Source organism: Miscanthus floridulus, chromosome 11, assembly GCF_019320115.1.
Source record: "Miscanthus floridulus cultivar M001 chromosome 11, ASM1932011v1, whole genome shotgun sequence".
Taxonomy (NCBI): domain Eukaryota; kingdom Viridiplantae; phylum Streptophyta; class Magnoliopsida; order Poales; family Poaceae; genus Miscanthus; species Miscanthus floridulus.
The window spans coordinates 96,169,712-96,188,892 of NC_089590.1; the positions used below are offsets into that span (position 1 = coordinate 96,169,712).

General features: G+C 47.3%; 1 protein-coding gene and 2 pseudogenes across 1 annotated transcript; 2 read left to right on the forward strand and 1 right to left on the reverse strand.

Moving 5' to 3' along the window:
• Nucleotides 1-7,439: 7,439 nt before the first annotated feature.
• Nucleotides 7,440-14,951, forward strand: LOC136492740 (auxin response factor 12-like). The gene is made up of 15 exons (XM_066488744.1): nucleotides 7,440-7,830; nucleotides 7,939-8,048; nucleotides 8,270-8,368; nucleotides 8,474-8,530; nucleotides 8,638-8,793; nucleotides 8,894-8,978; nucleotides 9,856-9,946; nucleotides 10,024-10,188; nucleotides 10,267-10,389; nucleotides 10,514-10,589; nucleotides 11,034-11,181; nucleotides 11,716-12,701; nucleotides 12,771-12,961; nucleotides 13,556-13,675; nucleotides 14,521-14,951. The coding sequence occupies exons 1-14, from the start codon at nucleotides 7,761-7,763 to the stop codon at nucleotides 13,650-13,652; spliced, it is 2,454 nt and encodes an 817-aa protein (XP_066344841.1). The 5' UTR covers nucleotides 7,440-7,760; the 3' UTR covers nucleotides 13,653-13,675; nucleotides 14,521-14,951.
• On the forward strand, nucleotides 14,223-14,951 carry LOC136492498 (uncharacterized; annotated as a pseudogene).
• Nucleotides 14,952-15,741: 790 nt separating this feature from the next.
• Nucleotides 15,742-17,047, reverse strand: LOC136492499 (serine/threonine/tyrosine-protein kinase HT1-like; annotated as a pseudogene).
• Nucleotides 17,048-19,181: the final 2,134 nt, after the last annotated feature.

Here is a 19,181-nt window from a genome sequence, read left to right on the forward strand (position 1 = left end):
CCTATTTTCTGATAACGCGAGGGCATTTTGCTAATGTGCCAGCGCGCGCGGGCTTCCTCGCCGCGGGCCGCCATGCGCTCTCGCGCGCGCTGCGTCTCGTGCGGGCCGAAATCAGTTTAGCTTTTTCGTGGAAATTAGAACTAGTTATATCATTTTATTTCTGGACTGATCTTTGATAATTAATATCAATTCATATAAGTGTCCAAAAATTGTGAAATAAATTTTTCTGAGTTCCTAAAAATGTTGTCTATCTGATAATATGGTTAGTTTATACATGTTTGTGTTGATGCTAAGGTCTATTAAATCATTTGAAAGTGTTTAATGTTATTTAGATTAATAATTATAGGAATTTTTGTGGCAAATTGGTAATAGCTTTGGCCATGAAATTTTTATAGTAGATTCATTATATTATTATGTGCCCACTGTAATTTTTGTAGCCTTAGAATAGGTTGAGAAATATGGTAGCTAAGTACTCATTGTTTTAGTATATATGAAATCGTAAACAAAAGTAAAAAATGCATTTTTGTTGTTAAGATAATACTTGAATGTTTCATGCTTGTTTAATGGAAAAGATGGGTAGCTTAGCACCTTAGTCATTAGAGTTAGTTTAGCATCTTAGTGAATATATTCTTAATTTAAGAGCTGTTGTTGCTAAAATACTAAGTGTTGCATCATCATCGCATGCATGCAGAGAATGAGTTGGGGGAGATCATGACCATCGGAGACCACGAGTTAGAGGAGGTGATCGAGGAGTATGAGGAGGAGATCCTCATGCAGGAAGAGGTCCCAGAGCCGCCACTAACTGACTGAGCTGACACCCCGCCTGTCCAAGGCAAGCCCCGGTGCATCACCTTATTTTGAATAATCACTGAATACATATATCGGTGATGTGCATTTATGTTATAGACATTTTATGGAATCCACCTGCATAAATATATTTGTCCTATGAGTCCTACTAGTACAGGTGCGAGTAGCTGCTATGCTTAGGTTTTTTGGTAGCGTGAGTAACCTACCGTTACTCATAATAGGTGATTATTATTATTACTCTCATGATAAAATGGTAAAAGGAAAAGGAGACCGGGCAGGGATATGGTACGGGTATTGGTGGGTGTAATAGGTTGTGTTCTGCGGCCAACAGGGCATAGCTTGGTTATACTATTTTCCCTGTTCGTGTCGGTTAAGGGTCGTCCATTGCATTAGATTCTAGTCAGGTCACAGACTTATTATCCTGAGCACATACTTGCTTATGTGAGCGGAAAGGCTCGTTGCTCTCTTGTCGTGGGTTCTGGCTCTTTTCGGACCGACTGATTGGAGGCGGAGATGGTAGAGGTCTAAGCACCACACTGAGTCCGGGACTCAGGAGTGGGGCTTGGAGTCCAAGTTTGGATGGGGACCTAGACCCCTTGACAGGAGAGCAGTGGGTTGGTCTTGCTTGTGCTTGGGGTATAAGCAGGGCATGTATTTCTAGATACCCAGCTGGAATACATTGGTTCATGAATCACCGTGTAATACAGTATGACTTGTCTATGATCTAGCATCGTAGTAAGAGCTGAAAGATGAATTGCTCAACTCTTGCTTGAAAGTAGAATAGACGATTACCTAGAATGGTTAGCTAATGAATTAATCATGACTGCTAATAAAATACAAACATAAGGATTCACTACTAGTAATGCTTTTTGCAAAAGGGAACCCTAGAAACCATAAAGCTTATTATATCCTTTGAAGTTGGAAAATTATTCCCATTAGTCGGGTACGTCTTGCGAGTACGTTGTGTACTCAGGGTCTATTTATCCCTGTTGCAGGTGCCGCTTGAGGAATGGCTGTTGTGTGGAGGATTCTTCAGGTGTGCATAGATGGATCCTTGTATCTTACCGTAGATGTTTATTGTAATTTCGCTGTTTAAATTCCGCACTCTGAACTTGGTATTATAATAATGTATTTCTAAGAACTCTTGTTGTATGAAATGAACTAAGTATTGTAAACTCGTTCTCATTATTGGATCCTGAGGAAAAACGTGGATTATTCGAGTTCTTCTTTGGGGTGTGCTCGACGGAACCGTCCGATGTAGCTTACTTTTGGGATACTTAGTGTCTGGTGAAAGATGAGCACCTTCGGAACCGTGCTATTTCAGACGGTTCTGCCATAAAACCAAGGCAAAAGTTTAGTGGCTAATAATTCTCATGTGCAGTTGAAGCCGTTCGGAATTTTTTTTGGCTAAAACGGCTCCAGTGGTAGTATTATAATAATTTGTATCAAGTTTATGAGGAGTTAGAAGAAGCCATATTTTATAGCTCTACCTCCTTAGTACAAAACGACTTTAGCTCCTCCGGGCTCCTCATAAGGAGATGATTTTTTAAAAGGTCGTTTGGCTGGGGCTTCTTACAAAAGAGCCAGCCATAAGAAGCCGTAGTCAGATCCCTGACGAAGGGAGCCAATATATGGCTCGGTGTTGAACTCCATGGTTTTAAGTTTATTAGCCACTAAACTTTAGCGCTTGAGACTTCAAACATATGGTCTAAAGTGGTATCTAAAATTTAGCGAACTTCACAAAAATACCATTACTTCATTAGACATACAAGTGTGCTTAAGTAGTCTAAAGTTTAGTAGCCAACTATACTTTAGACCATGGGATCCGAATAGAGCCTAAACTGGTTTGATGCAGTTTCTATATTTTAGTACACATAATGAGAGAAATATGGCTAGCAGGAAAAATTATAAAAAAATACGTCATTTGGATTTTGATCCTAATTTATTTGGATTAAGTCCACTTTTGACCCCTCAACTATAGGGTTCGTCTAATTTTAACCCTCAACTACAAAACCGTCTATTGATGACCCCCAACTGTCAACACCGTTCACTTTTAGCACCTAGGCACGGACAGAGCTATTTTGTCCTACATGGAGCGGTTTTGACCATGCCCCGCTGGCATTGACCGCCATGTGGGGGCCGACGGGTTTGACCAGGGCTGTGCACGCGCATGTGGGTGGCCGGTCGGTGGCCAATCCCGAAGAGGTCTGGTCACGAGCGGCGCATGGCCAGCGTGAGGTCCGCGCGGCCACGTAGGACCGCGATGGCCCGTGGTTAGGGCTGCGGCGTGCAGGGACATGTCTGCCCGTGTAGGCACGGGTTCACCGATGATGGTGCACGTGTTCCGATGCACCAACAACGGTAGAGATTTAATAGGACGGTGGAAAAGGAACAAGAGCTCACCACAGATACCGTTGCGGAGTTGGTTAGGGCGGAGATGGCTCGGGGAAGTCTGGCCACGTGCGCAGCAGTGGTGGCGCCGGTGTACCACGACAACGGTGCCGTTCCTGTTGCTACGAAGGTCCACCGGTGAAACTGTTTCATGGGCAAGGCCGTAACATTAGTGAGGAACCAAAGCATCAAGAATATGGAAGAGGAAGCAAGGAAGAAGAGGAAGCCATGGCCGAGCTCAATTTGGTGTTCATGGCGGATGGCGGTGACGACAACGCTTCGTCTGAGTGCCCTAGTGGGTGATTCTCGTTGCAGTTTCGTTCGAGGGCTATATAGGGAGCTTAGGCACCAGTGAGTATGAGTAATTGGATAGCGGTGGCTTGATCTTGACGAATTTTCCATCCAATTAATATCTGTTGCTTGCACTTGCCCGTGCAACGCTTGGTGGCCAGGGGAGAAGAGAAGGGTGTGGGAACCATCAGAAGATGGCATCCCCTCACCAAATCTGCAAGCCCTTGGTGCTGACTCCCCAGCCAGGTTCTCTAGCCAATCCATAAAGACCCGTGCGCGCGGCTACCTCGCTAGTGCGGACGATCCTCCGGCCTCCCCCGCTTTTTGATCGCGGTCACGGCACACGTTCGATCGGTCCAAGCGAAAACATAGCCCGACGCATGGGGAGATCAAGAGAGGAGTAGGATGAGGCAGCAGCGCTGGGTAGCGAGCGAGCCGCGGGCACCATGAGCTTGGCGGGGCGGCGCAAGTCGTCGCTCGCGGGCGCAGGCGCGGGAGCCGAGGCCAATGCATTCGGTGCGAAGCACGCCGTGACGTTGCTGTGCAAGGGCGGGCGGCTGCCGGTCTACGTGGCGAGCATCTTCTTCTTCCTCTGTGTCATCATCATGTACGCCCACGCGAGGGAGCGGCGCCCACCCCGCCGTGCGCGGAGAGAGGATGCGTCGGGGGAGTGGCCGTGAGGATGGAGAGGTAGGGGTTGAGTCGATGATGCGTGGGCCCCACATGTCACTGAGATGGATGACGCGTGGGCCCTACATGTCAAAACCACTCCACATTGAACAAAACAGCCTCAACCGCGCCCAGGTGCTAAAAGTGAACGGTTTTTGACAGTTGGGGTACTAGCAGTAGACGGTTTTGTAGTTGAGGGTCAAAATTAGACGAACCCAATAGTTGATGGGCCAAAAATAGACTTAATCCAATTTATTTTGGCCATGAATAACTTATAAGAGCAAATATAATAAGTTGAAATAAACATGGGGTAAAAGGAGCTAAATCAAGGGATGGTGAGCCCGAGTGGCTCCTTGCAGCCCTCAAGCCACCGGTGACCTCGGTTCAATCACCCGGTGTAAGGGATGGCAACGGGGATATACCCGTCGGGTATCGCCAGAACGTTCTCTTCCCCGTTACGGAGAATTCATCCCGTCCCCGTCCCCGTTAACTATCTCGGGTATAGATTCTTGCCCATCCCTGTACCCGTCGGGCATCGGTCGGGTAACAGGTACCCGACGGGTACTGCATACCCGATAAACAAGGACACTTAGGGTCACAGCTTTGCAATCGGAGACGTTTCTTCTTCATCCGGGTATAAGTGTCGGAGTCTCGAAGATGTCGAGGAGAAGGAGCGAGGTTGCAAGGAGGACGAGCAAAGGTGGCAGAGAGACCAAACTGAGAAAGCGAGGGGCACGAGCGCTCATGAGGCAGGCGTGCTTGTGCTGCTAGCGGAGATGGTGAGGAAAAATTGAACTAAGGTTCCTAGAGCACATAAACTATATATATGATTGTTCAGATTTGGGCCAAACTACCTATGTTGAGCTTTTTTGGGCCTAATACTCGCATGACAGCTCAAATAGTCGGGTTCCCCAACGGGTAACGGGGACGGGTAAACAGGGAACGTTTCCGTACCCGCTATACCCGTCGGGGATGGATTCTTGCCCATTTAGATGCCCGCGGGTAAAGATATGATCCCATCCCCGTCCTCTAATGCATCAAATACCCGTCGGGTATCGGATATCGGGGCCCGTTGGCATCTTTAACCTGGTGGCACCGCCTAGAGGCCCCTCCGTTGGTCTTCCTTGTGAAAAAGGTGCTACATCAGATTTATGTTGATGTAGAGTATAGAAAGAAAATAAGTGGGTTGTAAACCTTACCGCAGGCTGACTTCCAAGATATTTGATGAGATAGTCGCAAAGAAAAAACAAGATATTTTATGAGAGAACAAGGTAGGCCAGATATAAATGGAATTTACATACTGTTCCGAGAGGATAACATACCCTCAACAGTTACATTATTAGCATTGTATATTGATCTTATTTAAGGGAGTTTTATCTTTTTTTCAAAAGCATCTCTTGAAGAAGCTTTTTTTTTCCTCCAGAAATTGCTCTGAAAGAAGAGTTTCTCTGCCAGTATCAGCTACCAGTATGCTCTAAGCAGTACCGAACGTGTCTATAGCTTCTATGTGCTGGTCACCACGCACCACCACCGTCACTGCCCACGCAACGCAACCCTGTAGGCATAGATACGTGATGCCCGGGTGCTCCATCCAAGCGGCAAGGTGAGTCAGTGCGCGGTCAAACCGAGACGCACTGCGCGCCGCTAAAAGCAACGCTATTACGGGCCTGTTAGCTTCTCTTATAATCCGTATTTTTCAGCTTATTTTTTTAATTAAAACTATATTTTTTTCTCACAACAAATCAGTTGAAATAGCGTTTCGATTTTTTTTTCAGCGAAACGGACAGGGCCTACGTGGGCGACTGGGCGTCGTCGCAGCACGGCCGCAGCAAAGATGCTATTGACACTGAAGGGAGAGTACGTCCGAGAGCAGCAGTGGTACTAAGCTGCCCCCCTAGTTAGGGTTTAGGAGTAACATCCACGTCGTTGTTGCCGGAACGGCTGACTCGCTGGATAACACAGCTGGGAAAGAAAAGCTCAGGTAGGCGTAAGCCCGGATCGATCGATCACAGATCGAAAAGCTACCGGGGCTCGGCTACGAGATATTTGTGCCCTGCGGAGTGCTCGGAAAACACGGTGGGCGTTTTGCCACTTCAGGGAATATAAGACCCGTTCTTTGGTGGCGCTACAAGTAAAATATTCAATATCTATTTGGCATCTTCTTCGATAACGAGACCTAAAACAAAATTCTTTCTGTAAATGAGTTTTTAGGAAAGATGATGACCATATTTAGGTTGGGTCTCCGGACAATAAAAATAGATTTTCCGTATAGATACTTTATTGAAGGCTGATTTTAAGTTTTTTACCGTACATTTTAGATTTGGATGCCCGTAGTCTGACGCAAACAAACCAAACAAAACCACGCAGATGATAGTGTGCCAAGAAAGCCTCACGAGATCCTGCTCCATCGGTCACCGCACCGCCAAGCATATACCCCTAGCGTATACTGTATCACTCATACCAGCAGCACCAACAGAGGAGGATCGCTCGCGCTCGTGGACAGAATCTATTCCGCGCACAGTTTTCCACGTGAAAGAAAGAAAAAAGCAAAGCAGCAGCTAATCTCCCCCTGAAACCCACGCGAATGCGCGAATAAATTACGTTATCTCGAAACGCTAAACCCCGATGGGTTTTGAACCTTGGGGCAGAATCTAGAGGGCAAAACTGGATAAACACGTCGCGGGGGCCAGCCCGAGGCTTGGTTCGGGATGGCGCCGGGCGCTGCCACTGCCAGTGCCACTGGCGGCAACAGAGTTGGCCCACACGGTGGCCAGTGACCAGTCAATCCATCCATCCGTCCATCCGGACGTCCGTCCATGGAGGATTGGACGGAGGTGGTGGTGGACTGCTGGTGGTGCCGTGGTGGAGGTGGCGGTCCATCACGGCCGGCCGTGCCCGACTGCCCGTGGTCCGTCCGTGGCTACCCTGACTGCAGTGGACCGGACCCGGGTCGGGTCGCTTGCGCCCCCGACAGCCGCTTACATGAGCCCATAAAATACGGCTTTTTTAATGCTACTCCCACGGCTCGCTTTCCAGCTTTCTTTTTTATTATTGCTGCTACTGCGTTGCACGCACTGTCTCTATCTCTCTCTCCCCTGCTACGCTACGCTTTATTCAAAACTGGGCTGCCTGGGCGCAGCGGCGGGCAGAGTCTCCAGCTAGCAAGTCCACTCCGCGCGGCACTGTGGCGACGAACTCGCAGTCTCGCCAGGCGCACACGCGCACACGCTGACGCTTCTTCGCCCCCCGCCCGCCCGCTTAAATGCCCCGGACCTAAATCATTCCCACCCCTCCTCTCCTACCAGTCCCGCCCTCCCGTGCCCCCTCTTCCCAGCCCCACCGCAACCGCACCTCTCCCTCTCTCTCTCCCCACACGCACCATGGCGATCTCCGAGCTCGGGTGAGCTGACGAGGTAGGCGTCCCGTCCCGGCCCGTACCTAGCACCGTTGCTTGGCTCTGGTGAATGAGCGTCGGTTTGGCTCGGTGCAGAATGCGGCCGATTTGAGGAAGGAGGGCGCGATGGATGCGGGTTCGGGAGGATTTCCGTGGAGGCTGTAGAGGTTAGGTTTCGGTGTGCCCCCGGCCCGGCCGGTCGTGGGAGATGAGCTCCTCGTCCGCGGCCAGCATCAGGCAGCCGCCGCCGCCGCCGCCCGCGCCGCCGCCGGAGGAAGGTGCGTCGGTGTGCCTGCCTGCCTGGCTAGGTTTCGATTCCCTCTGCTGTGCTGTTGGTTTCGGAATCGATTCGGTTTTGCTTTACGTTGGTGCGCTGTGGTGTGCAGAGAAGAAGTGCCTCAACTCGGAGCTGTGGCACGCGTGCGCCGGCCCGCTCGTCTGCCTCCCCACCGTCGGCACGCGCGTCGTCTACTTCCCGCAGGGCCACAGCGAGCAGGTGAGCCAAACTCCTTGTGCCGTCTCGCTCGCACGGCCTCCCTGCTGCTGGACTGCTGGTGATGCGCTACCAGCCCTACCACCTGTATACGCATACGCTGGGAGTTGCCTTGCGTTGCGTGCGAGGTGTTGTTTGCTTTGCCTCACCTCGTCCGGTGCGGTTGCTTTGATCGTTCTCGCTTGCGTTTCTGCCTAAGCTAATGCTTGTGGACGCGTGTGAAGGTGGCAGCGTCGACGAACAAGGAGGTGGACGGGCACATCCCCAACTACCCCAACCTGCCGCCGCAGCTGATCTGCCAGCTCCATGATGTCACAATGCATGTGCGCGATTTTCTCCCTCAAAAATTCCTTTGATGCGGCGATTCGTCGTCCGCTCCGTTCCTCTTCCTCATGCGGGCGCTAAGCTGAGCTCAAATATACGTGCAGGCGGATGTGGAGACGGACGAAGTGTACGCGCAGATGACGCTGCAGCCGCTCAACCCAGTAAGGCACCGGGGGTTTGATGGTTCTCCGTCGCTGTGCTGTGCCTCTGATGTCTATCGGTTTTGTTGAGCTCTTATGCTGTGTGTCGGCTGTGTTCGTCTGTGCAGCAAGAGCAGAACGACGCGTACCTGCCTGCGGAGATGGGAATAATGAGCAAGCAGCCGACGAACTATTTCTGCAAGACGCTGACTGCGAGCGACACGAGCACGCATGGCGGCTTCTCTGTGCCCCGTCGTGCTGCCGAGCGCGTCTTCCCCCCTCTGGTGTGATGAGTGTGTATTTTGGGTGGTGTTCCTTTTGTTCGCCTGCATGGATTGTTTGGTTTGCTGTTGCCAATAACAGGTGGTATAGTGTGGTTTGTAGGATTTCACACAGCAGCCTCCAGCACAGGAGCTTATTGCACGGGATATTCATGATGTCGAGTGGAAGTTCAGGCATATCTTCCGAGGCAAGTTCGACAAAATTCATAAACGTCACTCTTTGAACTTTTTTTCTTTTTTCTTTTTTGAGAATCTTGATTTGATATGTTATCAGATGTTAGACATTTTATTTTTCGATCGATTAAAACATATTCTCAAGATATTACCTAGTGTGACTATTTCCTAGCAGTTTAAGTGAAAAATATCACTCCATGCAACTATTTAGTACAATCAAGGGCAAACTACAAAAACGAAGACATTAATTTGGATAGTACATTGAAACCTTTTCAGTTTTAATATGCCAGGATAGTGCAGTACTGGATTAAGTTTAAGTTGCGAAGTTTCAATTGTATTGCAAGCGGTAGAGTCTTACCGCCTGTGACCGGAAGGTCCCGAGTTCGAGTCGCGGTCTCCTCGTATTGCACAGGCGAGGGTAAGGCTTGCCATTGACACTCTTCCCCAGACCCCGCACAGAGCGGGAGCTCTCTGCACTGGGTACGCCCATTTTTTGCGAAGTTTCAATTGACAGGATAATTTCCTCAGATGTTTCTGAATCCGTAGGAGTTAGGTGCTCCAAAATTGCACATGGGCCTCTGGATGTACTGATGTGCATTACTTCTCAGTATAGTACAAGTGTACCACACCTTGGTTCTTTTCTTATATGTCTTAAAAGGCCAACCTTCCACAGTGTTTTAGTTTGTTTGCGGTTGATTTCAGTCCAGAACATACTTAGTGTCCCAGTAAATGCTAAAGTTTGATTACAAGCGTCAGTGGCATTCATGAATGAGACCCCATCTGTTATACTGATTGTGAAATGGGGCTGCCAGCTCTTCAGTTGTTGCTGACAGATTGAATGATTTTACATCAATGTTGCTATCTTTTCACTAAATAGGCTTCTTTTCACAGGCCAGCCCAAAAGACACCTGCTGACTACTGGCTGGAGTGTGTTTGTCAGTGCTAAGAGACTTGTTGCTGGAGATTCTGTGCTATTCATATGGTTTGTTCCACTGTTTCAATGCCGCACCACTAAAAAATTTCTGATGAGTAGGACTTACCCTTTCCCCACTAATTTAGGAATGAGAAAAACCAGCTTTTGCTTGGAATCAGACGCCCCAGCCGTCCACAGACTGTGATGCCCTCTTCTGTTCTTTCGAGTGACAGCATGCACATTGGGCTCCTTGCAGCAGCAGCTCATGCTGCTGCAACAAACAGCCGCTTCACAATTTTCTATAATCCTAGGTAATTTGAACTGTTTGATTAGCAAATGGCAATTGTTTGTTTCCTATGTTCCACTTGATTCGAAAAATGTGCTTGCAGGGCAAGTCCATCAGAATTTGTTATACCCCTTTCGAAATACATCAAGGCTGTTTTTCACACGCGGATATCAGTTGGGATGCGATTCAGAATGCTGTTTGAGACTGAGGAATCTAGTGTCCGCAGGTGAGGCAGCAGTACCAAAATTTCCTTCTGATTCTTGTCAAAAGAATATATGTCCATGAGACTTGCAATTTTATGCTCAAGAATTTCGAAAGAAACTCAGAAATAAGGTATTAAATAATTGCAGGTACATGGGGACAATAACAGAAGTGAGTGATGCTGACCCAGTGCGTTGGCCTAGTTCCTATTGGAGATCGGTGAAGGTAAAAGTTTTTTCTTCACCATTTTTGTTGTCAGCTGTCTCCTTGGTTCCCTCTACGATTTTACTCTTCTTTTGCATGGCGTTTTGTGGTGCTCGTTTCAAATTGGTAATAACTACTCTCTTAAATCCTGTTTCATGTTTTTATTCTCATTTTCTTCTGATCTGCTCTTCTGCTTCTCAAGCGAATAATTTTGTGAGTTTTACCACTTTCAGATATTTTGCACTACCCAGATTTTCATTCTTTGGCAAGAGAATAAAATTTCTATTGTGAAATCCTTGTTCTTTTTTTTCCAACAAAACTCTTTGTTCTCCTTTATGTCATAAGCTCATAAAGTCATAATAACCATCTTACCGATTTGGTTACTCCGGCCATTCCATCAGACTGAATAATTTTGTTATTGCAAAGTACTCCCTAACCACTATGCCACTGATATTATCAACACAGGTTGGTTGGGATGAATCCACAGCAGGAGAAAGGCCGCCTAGAGTTTCTCTGTGGGAAATTGAGCCACTGACAACCTTTCCTATGTATCCATCCTTGTTCCCACTGCGAGTTAAGCATCCTTGGTATTCAGGAGTTGCTACTCTTCAAGGTACACTTAAATACTCATGCTTTTACTATCACGTATCCTGCACATCTCTGCTGTTGGGGCTAATTCCTGCACTATTGCTGTTAGTGCTACCAATTAGGTATTCATAGCACTGCCAGATTACACTGGAGAGCAGACAGTGAGAGCAATAGTCTTTTAGGGTAGAAGCCTGTTCGTATCAGCTAATAGGGAAAAAAGTTACATATGCTTTTAGATCCAATAATTGGCCCAGGAAACTTGACATAATGATGAGTTGTTGACCTTAGCTGAAGTAACCTGGCAGTTCAGTGACTGGGGTTTTCTTATTTTCCATCTTGCTTCCATGGAAACTAGATGTAAAGCTGTGGTACAACTGAAATATGGATATCTTCTAAGCATTTATGCCAAATTGGCAGCATTGGAGGCACCATGATAGAACATGCTATTTCATTTATTTGATGAAACTTTTCATTTATGTGTTAGACAACTTGTTTCATTATTGTCATTGCTTTTCATTCTCATTATTACATCTTTATTGATTATCATATTACACTTAAGATGACAGCAATACTTTGATGTGGCTGAGCGGAGTTGCTGGTGAAGGGCGCTTTCAGTCTTTGAACTTCCAGTCACCTGGTATAGGTTCCTGGGGACAGCAGAGGCTCCATCCATCCTTACTTAGCAATGACCATGATCAGTATCAAGCAGTGGTTGCTGCCGCAGCTGCCTCCCAGTCTGGTGGTTATCTGAAGCAGCAATTCCTACACCTTCAACAGCCTATGCAGTCCCCACAGGAGCAGTGCAATCTCAATCCGCTGTTGCAACAACAAATACTACAGCAAGCGAGCCAACAGCAGATGGTTAGTCCTGATGCTCAAAATATTCAGTCCGTGCTCAGCCCAAGTGCTATTCAGCAGCAGCTCCACCAACTCCAGCAGATGCAGCACGCTCATAGTGACCAGAAGCAGAAGATTGAACCAGATCAACCGTATCAAGTTCCTAGCAGTGCGGTTCTCCCGAGTCCAACATCATTACCAAGCCATTTGCGTGAAAAATTTGGCTTTTCTGATCCTAATGTGAACTCTTCCAGCTTCATCAGCTCTAGCAGCAACGAAAACATGCTGGAATCAAACTTCCTTCAGGGAAGTTCAAAATCTGTGGATTTGTCTAGATTCAACCAACCAGTAGTTAGTGAGCAGCAGCAGCAGCAGCAACAGGCATGGAAGCAGAAGTTTATGGGCTCACAATCGATGTCTTTTGGGGGCTCGGTTTCACTGAACTCACCCACTGGCAAAGATGGTTCTGCTGACAACAAAATTGGTCGTGATGTGCAGAACCAGTCCCTTTTTAGCCCTCAAGTTGACTCTTCCTCCCTACTGTACAATATGGTACCCCTGACCTCAAATGTTGCGGATAGTAATATATCAGCTATTCCCTCTGGATCAACATATCTGCAGAGTCCAATGTATGGTTGTCTGGATGACTCTTCTGGTTTATTGCAAAATACAGGAGAGAATGATCCGGCAACTAGAACTTTCGTTAAGGTGAGTGTAATTGAGTCTACTAAAAACAAATGTAAGCCCCTCCTCATATAACCATTTTATTAAATTCAGGTTTACAAGTCAGGATCAGTGGGGAGATCCTTGGACATCACCCGGTTCTCTAATTATGCTGAACTTCGAGAGGAACTGGGTCAGATGTTCGGCATTAAGGGTCAGTTGGACGACCCTGATAGATCAGGCTGGCAGCTTGTATTTGTCGACAGGGAGAACGATGTGCTTCTCCTTGGAGACGACCCGTGGGAGTAAGAAACCATCACCAGAATTCTAGTTTCAATTTGTGATTTCTCAGTAGTATACACATCTGTATTTTGTCCTAAATCTTTTCAACGTATTAGAAAAAATCACACAGCATAATTTACGCTTTCATACTAAGTTGAATTTTTTTGCTTCATTTGCATAGGCAGTTTCTTACTCAACTGCCCATTAGCCTCCTCGCCAATATCTATAGTGGCTTGTATTTTAATGGACCTACATGTTATTTTCAAACTGTTAAATGGCTCCTGATGATCTCAAACAGATCTGCATGTGCTTGATTCTGCCATACATCTATTATGTGCATTCAGGTTACAAAATTGATGAATTTATAGCCCTTGATTTATGATACTTCAATACTCGGTCATGTGGATGAGTTGGTTCATCTTAGTGCAACACCTGGTGGAGGTCTTCCTTCCAGGGTCGTTTTTTTAGCTTTAATACAAAATAAATTTACTTGTGATATGGATTTGATGTTTCTGGTTTATGTAAAGTGATGGATGTAACATATAAATCTTAGTATGTGCATCATTATGCATGCCAGTTGTAGATCGCATGAAACTGAGCTTGTCCACTCAATGCAGGTCATTTGTGAATAGTGTATGGTACATCAAGATACTTTCACCGGAGGATGTGCATAAGATGGGAAAACCAGGAAACGATCCACGCTACCTATCTTAAATTGATACACAGAGCTCTTTCTGGTAATCTTTGTGACCCTCTTATTTTATTAGTCCACACGTCTGCTTCCCCATCTGTGATTTGATGTTTCTCTATTGATACAGTTATTTTTGCGTGATTATTGTAGTTACTGGGTTATTATGTCAGCAAGTTTATGTAAGGTATAGGGATGACACAATTATCCAATTAAATGGTCTTGTCTGGAGCAGCCTGTTCGGTGTTAACCTAAACGTGCAAACTGTAGAGCTAATTGAATTATATGATGACTTTCCATGATATCTTCCTAGTGGAGGTATAGCTGATTAGGTCATTACTTATGAAAGGAGGAGTGTTCCCTGGCAGATTAATAATGTCAGAAAGAGTCCTTATATGTTATTCTTAAACCTTAACCCTCTGGAGTTGCTATAAGAAATTGTATTTTTATTGCACAAAGCCGAATTTGCACATAAAGCCATTGTGATGAAGTAGTATCTAAAATTTGTCTGGATTTTCCAAAAAATTTCAAGCCAATGATTTCTTGTAGCTAAGGAAATGATGAAATTTTCGTACTCGGGAAGCCATTTTAGACAGATGACTTCCATCTTTGTTGTGAAAGCTAACGTGTTAGAAGTACTCCCCCCATTTGAAATTGTAAGACGTTTTGTTGTTGACTTGTGTGTGTATGTGGCTGACTTTATGTCATCAAATACTTTGAACAAAATGGTAAAAGTGCTGCCGTGCTCTTGACTTAATAACTGCAATGTGATCCTAATATTTTTATTTAGCTCGTTCTGCACACTAGTTTTTCCCTCAATAGGGGTGATTCTAATCCTTGACTTATCGAAGAAGAGATTTGTTCCTAACATCTTGGCTCGGTTACCAATCACAGGCTCCCACGACGATTCTGCGGCACTGTAGCACTGTTCATGACGGCCTGCTCTGCTGTGCTATCATGTTCGCCCGTGTCATCTCTAGCATAGCACTGTTCATGACGGCCTGCTCTACTGTGCTCGCATGTTCTTCCGTGTCATCTCTAGCATGTACACCGTGCACGTCTTCAGAACTCCCCGTTACTTGTATCCGGTGCAGGCCACCGCTCTGGAATCAGTATCAGCACCTCTATCCTAGTTGGTTTGTCGCTCGCACGGCACTCGTTCTTGTGTCGCATCAAAATCTTCAGACTAAATGCTTAGTTGAAACTGTTCTTGTGATTCGTAAGTTATCTATGTATTTGAGGATTCCTCGACATGCTTTCGACGATGAACTGCAATAATTTGAATGCGGGAGGATTGTTTGAAATTTGTAATGCTGTTTTGTGTCTGCCAGTTTGCAAGGTTGCTGTGACGCGTCTAGCTTATGACGTTTCAGGTGTTCTCTGAAACTATTTTTATGAATGGTGAGTTGGTGACCACAGAAATGCAGTTGCTTTTTGACTTGTATAGATTGCAATGTGGCGATGGTACTAACTGTGGTTGCCACGGTGTCGCGGCAAGGCATAGCATCGACATACAACTGTGTTGAGGAGGAGCCGAGGAGCCATAGGACAGAGAAACGAGTTACTACATCCATGCTACGCGATGTAATGAGCATGGTGGACAAAAAGTTTTAGCATTCATACTACGCAATGTTAGCATGGTGGACAAAGAAACGAGTTACTTGCACCCATGCTATGCGATGTGAGCATGGTGCCAATACTAGTGTATATACTGCGTATGGTAGTAATAAGGTTTAGGCACCGTTTGATGCTGGAATCCGTCCCGATTCTCAGCGGAATCGGCAGAAACTGCACCAAACGCCATATCCGCAAAAATGTTTCTGCCCTGAAACGTTTCTCCCGATTCCACGATTTTTTGCCCGGATGAGTGAAACGCCTCCGGACTAGTTTCTCTAGATTCCGTTTCTTGCCTCTCGTACACTTACAACCGTTTTTTTTATATGCATCGTAGGCCCTTGAACTTGTTTCGTGGTATCACTTAGATGCACAAACTCTCTAATCGTACTTCTGGCACCATAATATTATTTAAGTATGCCACTTAGGTCCATAACTCATCGGATCAATGTTTTTGCCGACGTGGTAGGGACAGAACGCACGTGAACCGTGTGTGAGTGGTCATGGCACCTGCTGCATGCGGCGGCGGACGTGGACGTGGACCGGTATGGACAAGTTGTTGGTGATGCAGCCCGTCCTGAAGATCTTGGCGAAGGAGCGCCACAGATCTTGGCGAAGGAGCTCCTGGTGCGCCGTCACCGGCATCCCCTCCTTCACGCAGTGGTCGTACTTCTCCAGCACCGACACAATGTAGCTGAACTCCGACCGCCGCGCCGGGTTCGCCGACCAGCACTTCTTGATCAGGTTGTTGAGCACCGGCGGGCACGAGTTCGACAGCGGCGGGCGTAGGTTCTGATGATCGATGGACACACCCAGTCAGGAACAGCAATCAACCAATCACAAAAGACAAAGAGATTCAGTTCTTTCACAGATCATCAACTGAAACAGAAGCAACCCAATCTAACCTTCTCTGAGGCAGCGTACGCGGCCTGCATGGGCGTCATGCCCGGGAACGGGAGCAGGCAGGTGGTGAGCTCCCAGAGCACGATGCCGAAGCTGTACACATCCACCTTGCGGGTGTAGGGCTTCTCCTTGGTCATCTCCGGCGCCATCCAGCGGTGGGTGCCCTTGTTGCCCTTGGTGGCCTGGCACTTGGTCTCCAAGCAGGAGGTGCCGAAGTCGGCCACCTTGACGCGCATCTCGTCGTTGAGCTGCAGGTTCTGGGACTTGAGGTCCCGGTGGATCACGCCCTGCGCGTGCAGGTACTCCATACCCCGCGAGATGTCCAGCGCCAGCGTCAGGATCGTCTCCGGCGACAGTGAGAAAGGGTCCTTGTTCAGGTACATCCGCAGCGTGCCCTGGGACATGTACTCTGTGATGATGCAGTAAACCGGCGGCTTCTTGCACGCCGCGAGAACTGCTCCTCGAGCTCGCCGCGGCGGTCCTCGTCGCGCTCCGGTATGCGCACCATCTTCACGGCCGCGGCGTGCTGCTTGTAGATGCCACGGTAGATGCGGCTGTTGGCGCCCGACGCGAACTTGTTGCCGATGAAGAGCTGCGACAGGTCGGCCATCCACTCCTCTCGCCGCCCGCTGAGGCTGTCCTCGCCGCCGGGGCCCATCACCGTGTCCAGCAGCATGGACCACGACTCCATGCTGTCCCACCGCTTCTTCTCCATGTCGTCCGCCTCCGGCGGCGGCCACGGGCTCTTCCCGCGCCCGGACGTCGACGGGGACGCCGCGAACAGGCTCGCCGCGAACGGCAGCGACGGGCCCCGACGGGGAGACACCGCCGTGGCCTGCTACTAGTCCGCGTCCCCGCCACCGCCGCCGCCGAACGGCCGTGGCAGCCGGAAGCACGAGAGCATGTGGGGCGCCAGCTGTATCAAGACTCGCAGAACGGCGTCGCACACGGCATGCCGGCCGGCGACGGTACCACTGCTCTACTGCTACCAACACGATCGACAACGGTGGGACAAGCCGGACGACGTCGCACATGAAGATGCAGTTCAGAAAAGGCCGCACCTTTTCGGCGTCTCTTCCAGCGCCGTCGTACTCGACCCAGGCTCCTGCACGCGGCAGACGACGGCGCGGTGGCAGAGCAGCGAGAAGACGAGGAGGCAGCCTAGTAGAGGTGACAGAGCAGAGCGACCACGTCCACGTCTACGTCCGTCGCCGCATGAGGCAGGCGCCATGACCACTCACGGGCGGCTCACGTGCGCTCTATCCCCGCCACGTCGGCAAAAACTTTGATCCGATGAGTTATGGACCTAAGTGGCATACTTAAACAACATTAGGGTATCAGAAGTACGATTAGAGAGTTTGTGGACCTAAGTGGCATCATGAGACAAGTTCAAGGGCCTACGATGCATATACCTCTATTTTTTCTTGCTATCCTTTTTTAGTAAAAAAACCCTTAACCCGCGGGGTAAGACAGCCCTGTGCATCGTGCTTAAGAAGATCTTCTCACGTAGGTTGAGAAAACTCTCGAACCTCTGCCCCACCCATACACAGCGGCACCGCAGCTCCTGTGAGACTAGGCTAGCCTTAGACCTGTGCTTTGGTGTGGGGTAGACGAGGGGATTTTTTTCAACACACAGATAAACTGCGCCTCCTCCGGCCAACAAATCTGCCCCCCGTGGGGATTCGAACTTTGGCCGGCAGAGTCCAAAGCGCACAGCAAGACCAACCGATCTAGCGTTAAAATAGATTGTATTCAAGTTAGTTTTCATCTAAAAAAGTTCATATTTTTTTATGCATATTGGGCTGTCTAGCCACCACGGATTGAGTTTTTTTATATAATTTTTTTCATGGAAAACATTTTCTTTTGGAATCAGAATCTAGCCTACGTGCCAATCGGTTTTATAAAGTGATTCCGATTCATCAATTGAAACATTTCTTGAGAGAATCTGAAGCTAAACAATTTATCAGATCTGGATCTCCACCAAACGAGCCCTTACTATGAGAAAGTGATATATGACATTAATAAGGTTTACCAGTGGCAAGGTTCTTCCTTACTAGTGTATATATTGTATGTGGCATTAATAAGGTCTACTGTGATAAAGGTGATGCTATATTAGGGGCAAGGTTCTTCCTTAGTGCAGGTGATGCTGAAATGCCTCATTCCCCGTGCACGCTCTACTGAGTAATGAGTGGTTGGGGTGCCGGAAACTGGAGTTTGCGTGCCTCCAGCTCCAGTTAATCTGTGGTAGCTCGTCCACATCTAGGTCCCTTTTTTTTAACTAAAGAGAACAAATGTGCTCCCAGCTTTCACGAATAAAAAAAATCTATTCTAGCTCTTTGAATTATCGTTGTATTCTGATTTTGCTTTCGTTGACATAAAAATGTGACGATGTGATCAACACACAGCAAGCCGGATGATCTTGACGGAGTGAACCCGAAGATCTGCTTAGCTTTAACACAAGAACGGTCGGTTTCGGGACCAAAGACGTGTCAATCAATTTGACCCTGCAATTGACAAGGAGAGAATAATCAGTAGTTTAAGGTTGAACATGTCGGTGTTGCACCAGATAGTTCTAATATGTGGCCAAATAGCCGATTTAATGAGGCTATCGACTAAATAGTCGATATCCAGCGTATCCATGAAACGAAGATCTTTAAATCAAGGAATATCGGCTAATATTAAATGATAATGATATGAATCAAAATAACTGGTGCTCGTGGAACATCAGAAACATTATCGGCTAAATAGAACATGATCAGTATAAAACGTTGAGACGATAAATTTGATGAAAAGAGTATAACACACGAATAATCGACTGTTTACTATAAATGAATCCATAAACATTCTGAATCTAATCTATTATCATCAACAGTGAGGTTCGATCGGATCGATGCAGCTATGATAATGATAACAAACTAAAGCCAAAGAATCTATAAAACCATCTATATGTCAACAGATTCATGAAAACATGTTATATGTGAGAGAGCATAGGCAATCGCCTAAAATAGCCGATGCAGACATAACAAACAAACAGAGTA

What these genes read in the sequence shown, in the direction of transcription:
- LOC136492740 (XM_066488744.1), top strand. Translation starts at nt 7,761, where the DNA reads ATGAGCTCCTCGTCCGCGGCCAGCATCAGGCAGCCGCCGCCGCCGCCG. An exon ending in CCTATTGGAGATCGGTGAAG is followed by an intron (nt 10,590 to 11,033) that starts GTAAAAGTTTTT and finishes TTATCAACACAG; the next exon opens with GTTGGTTGGGATGAATCCAC. An exon ending in CAACTAGAACTTTCGTTAAG is followed by an intron (nt 12,702 to 12,770) that starts GTGAGTGTAATT and finishes TATTAAATTCAG; the next exon opens with GTTTACAAGTCAGGATCAGT.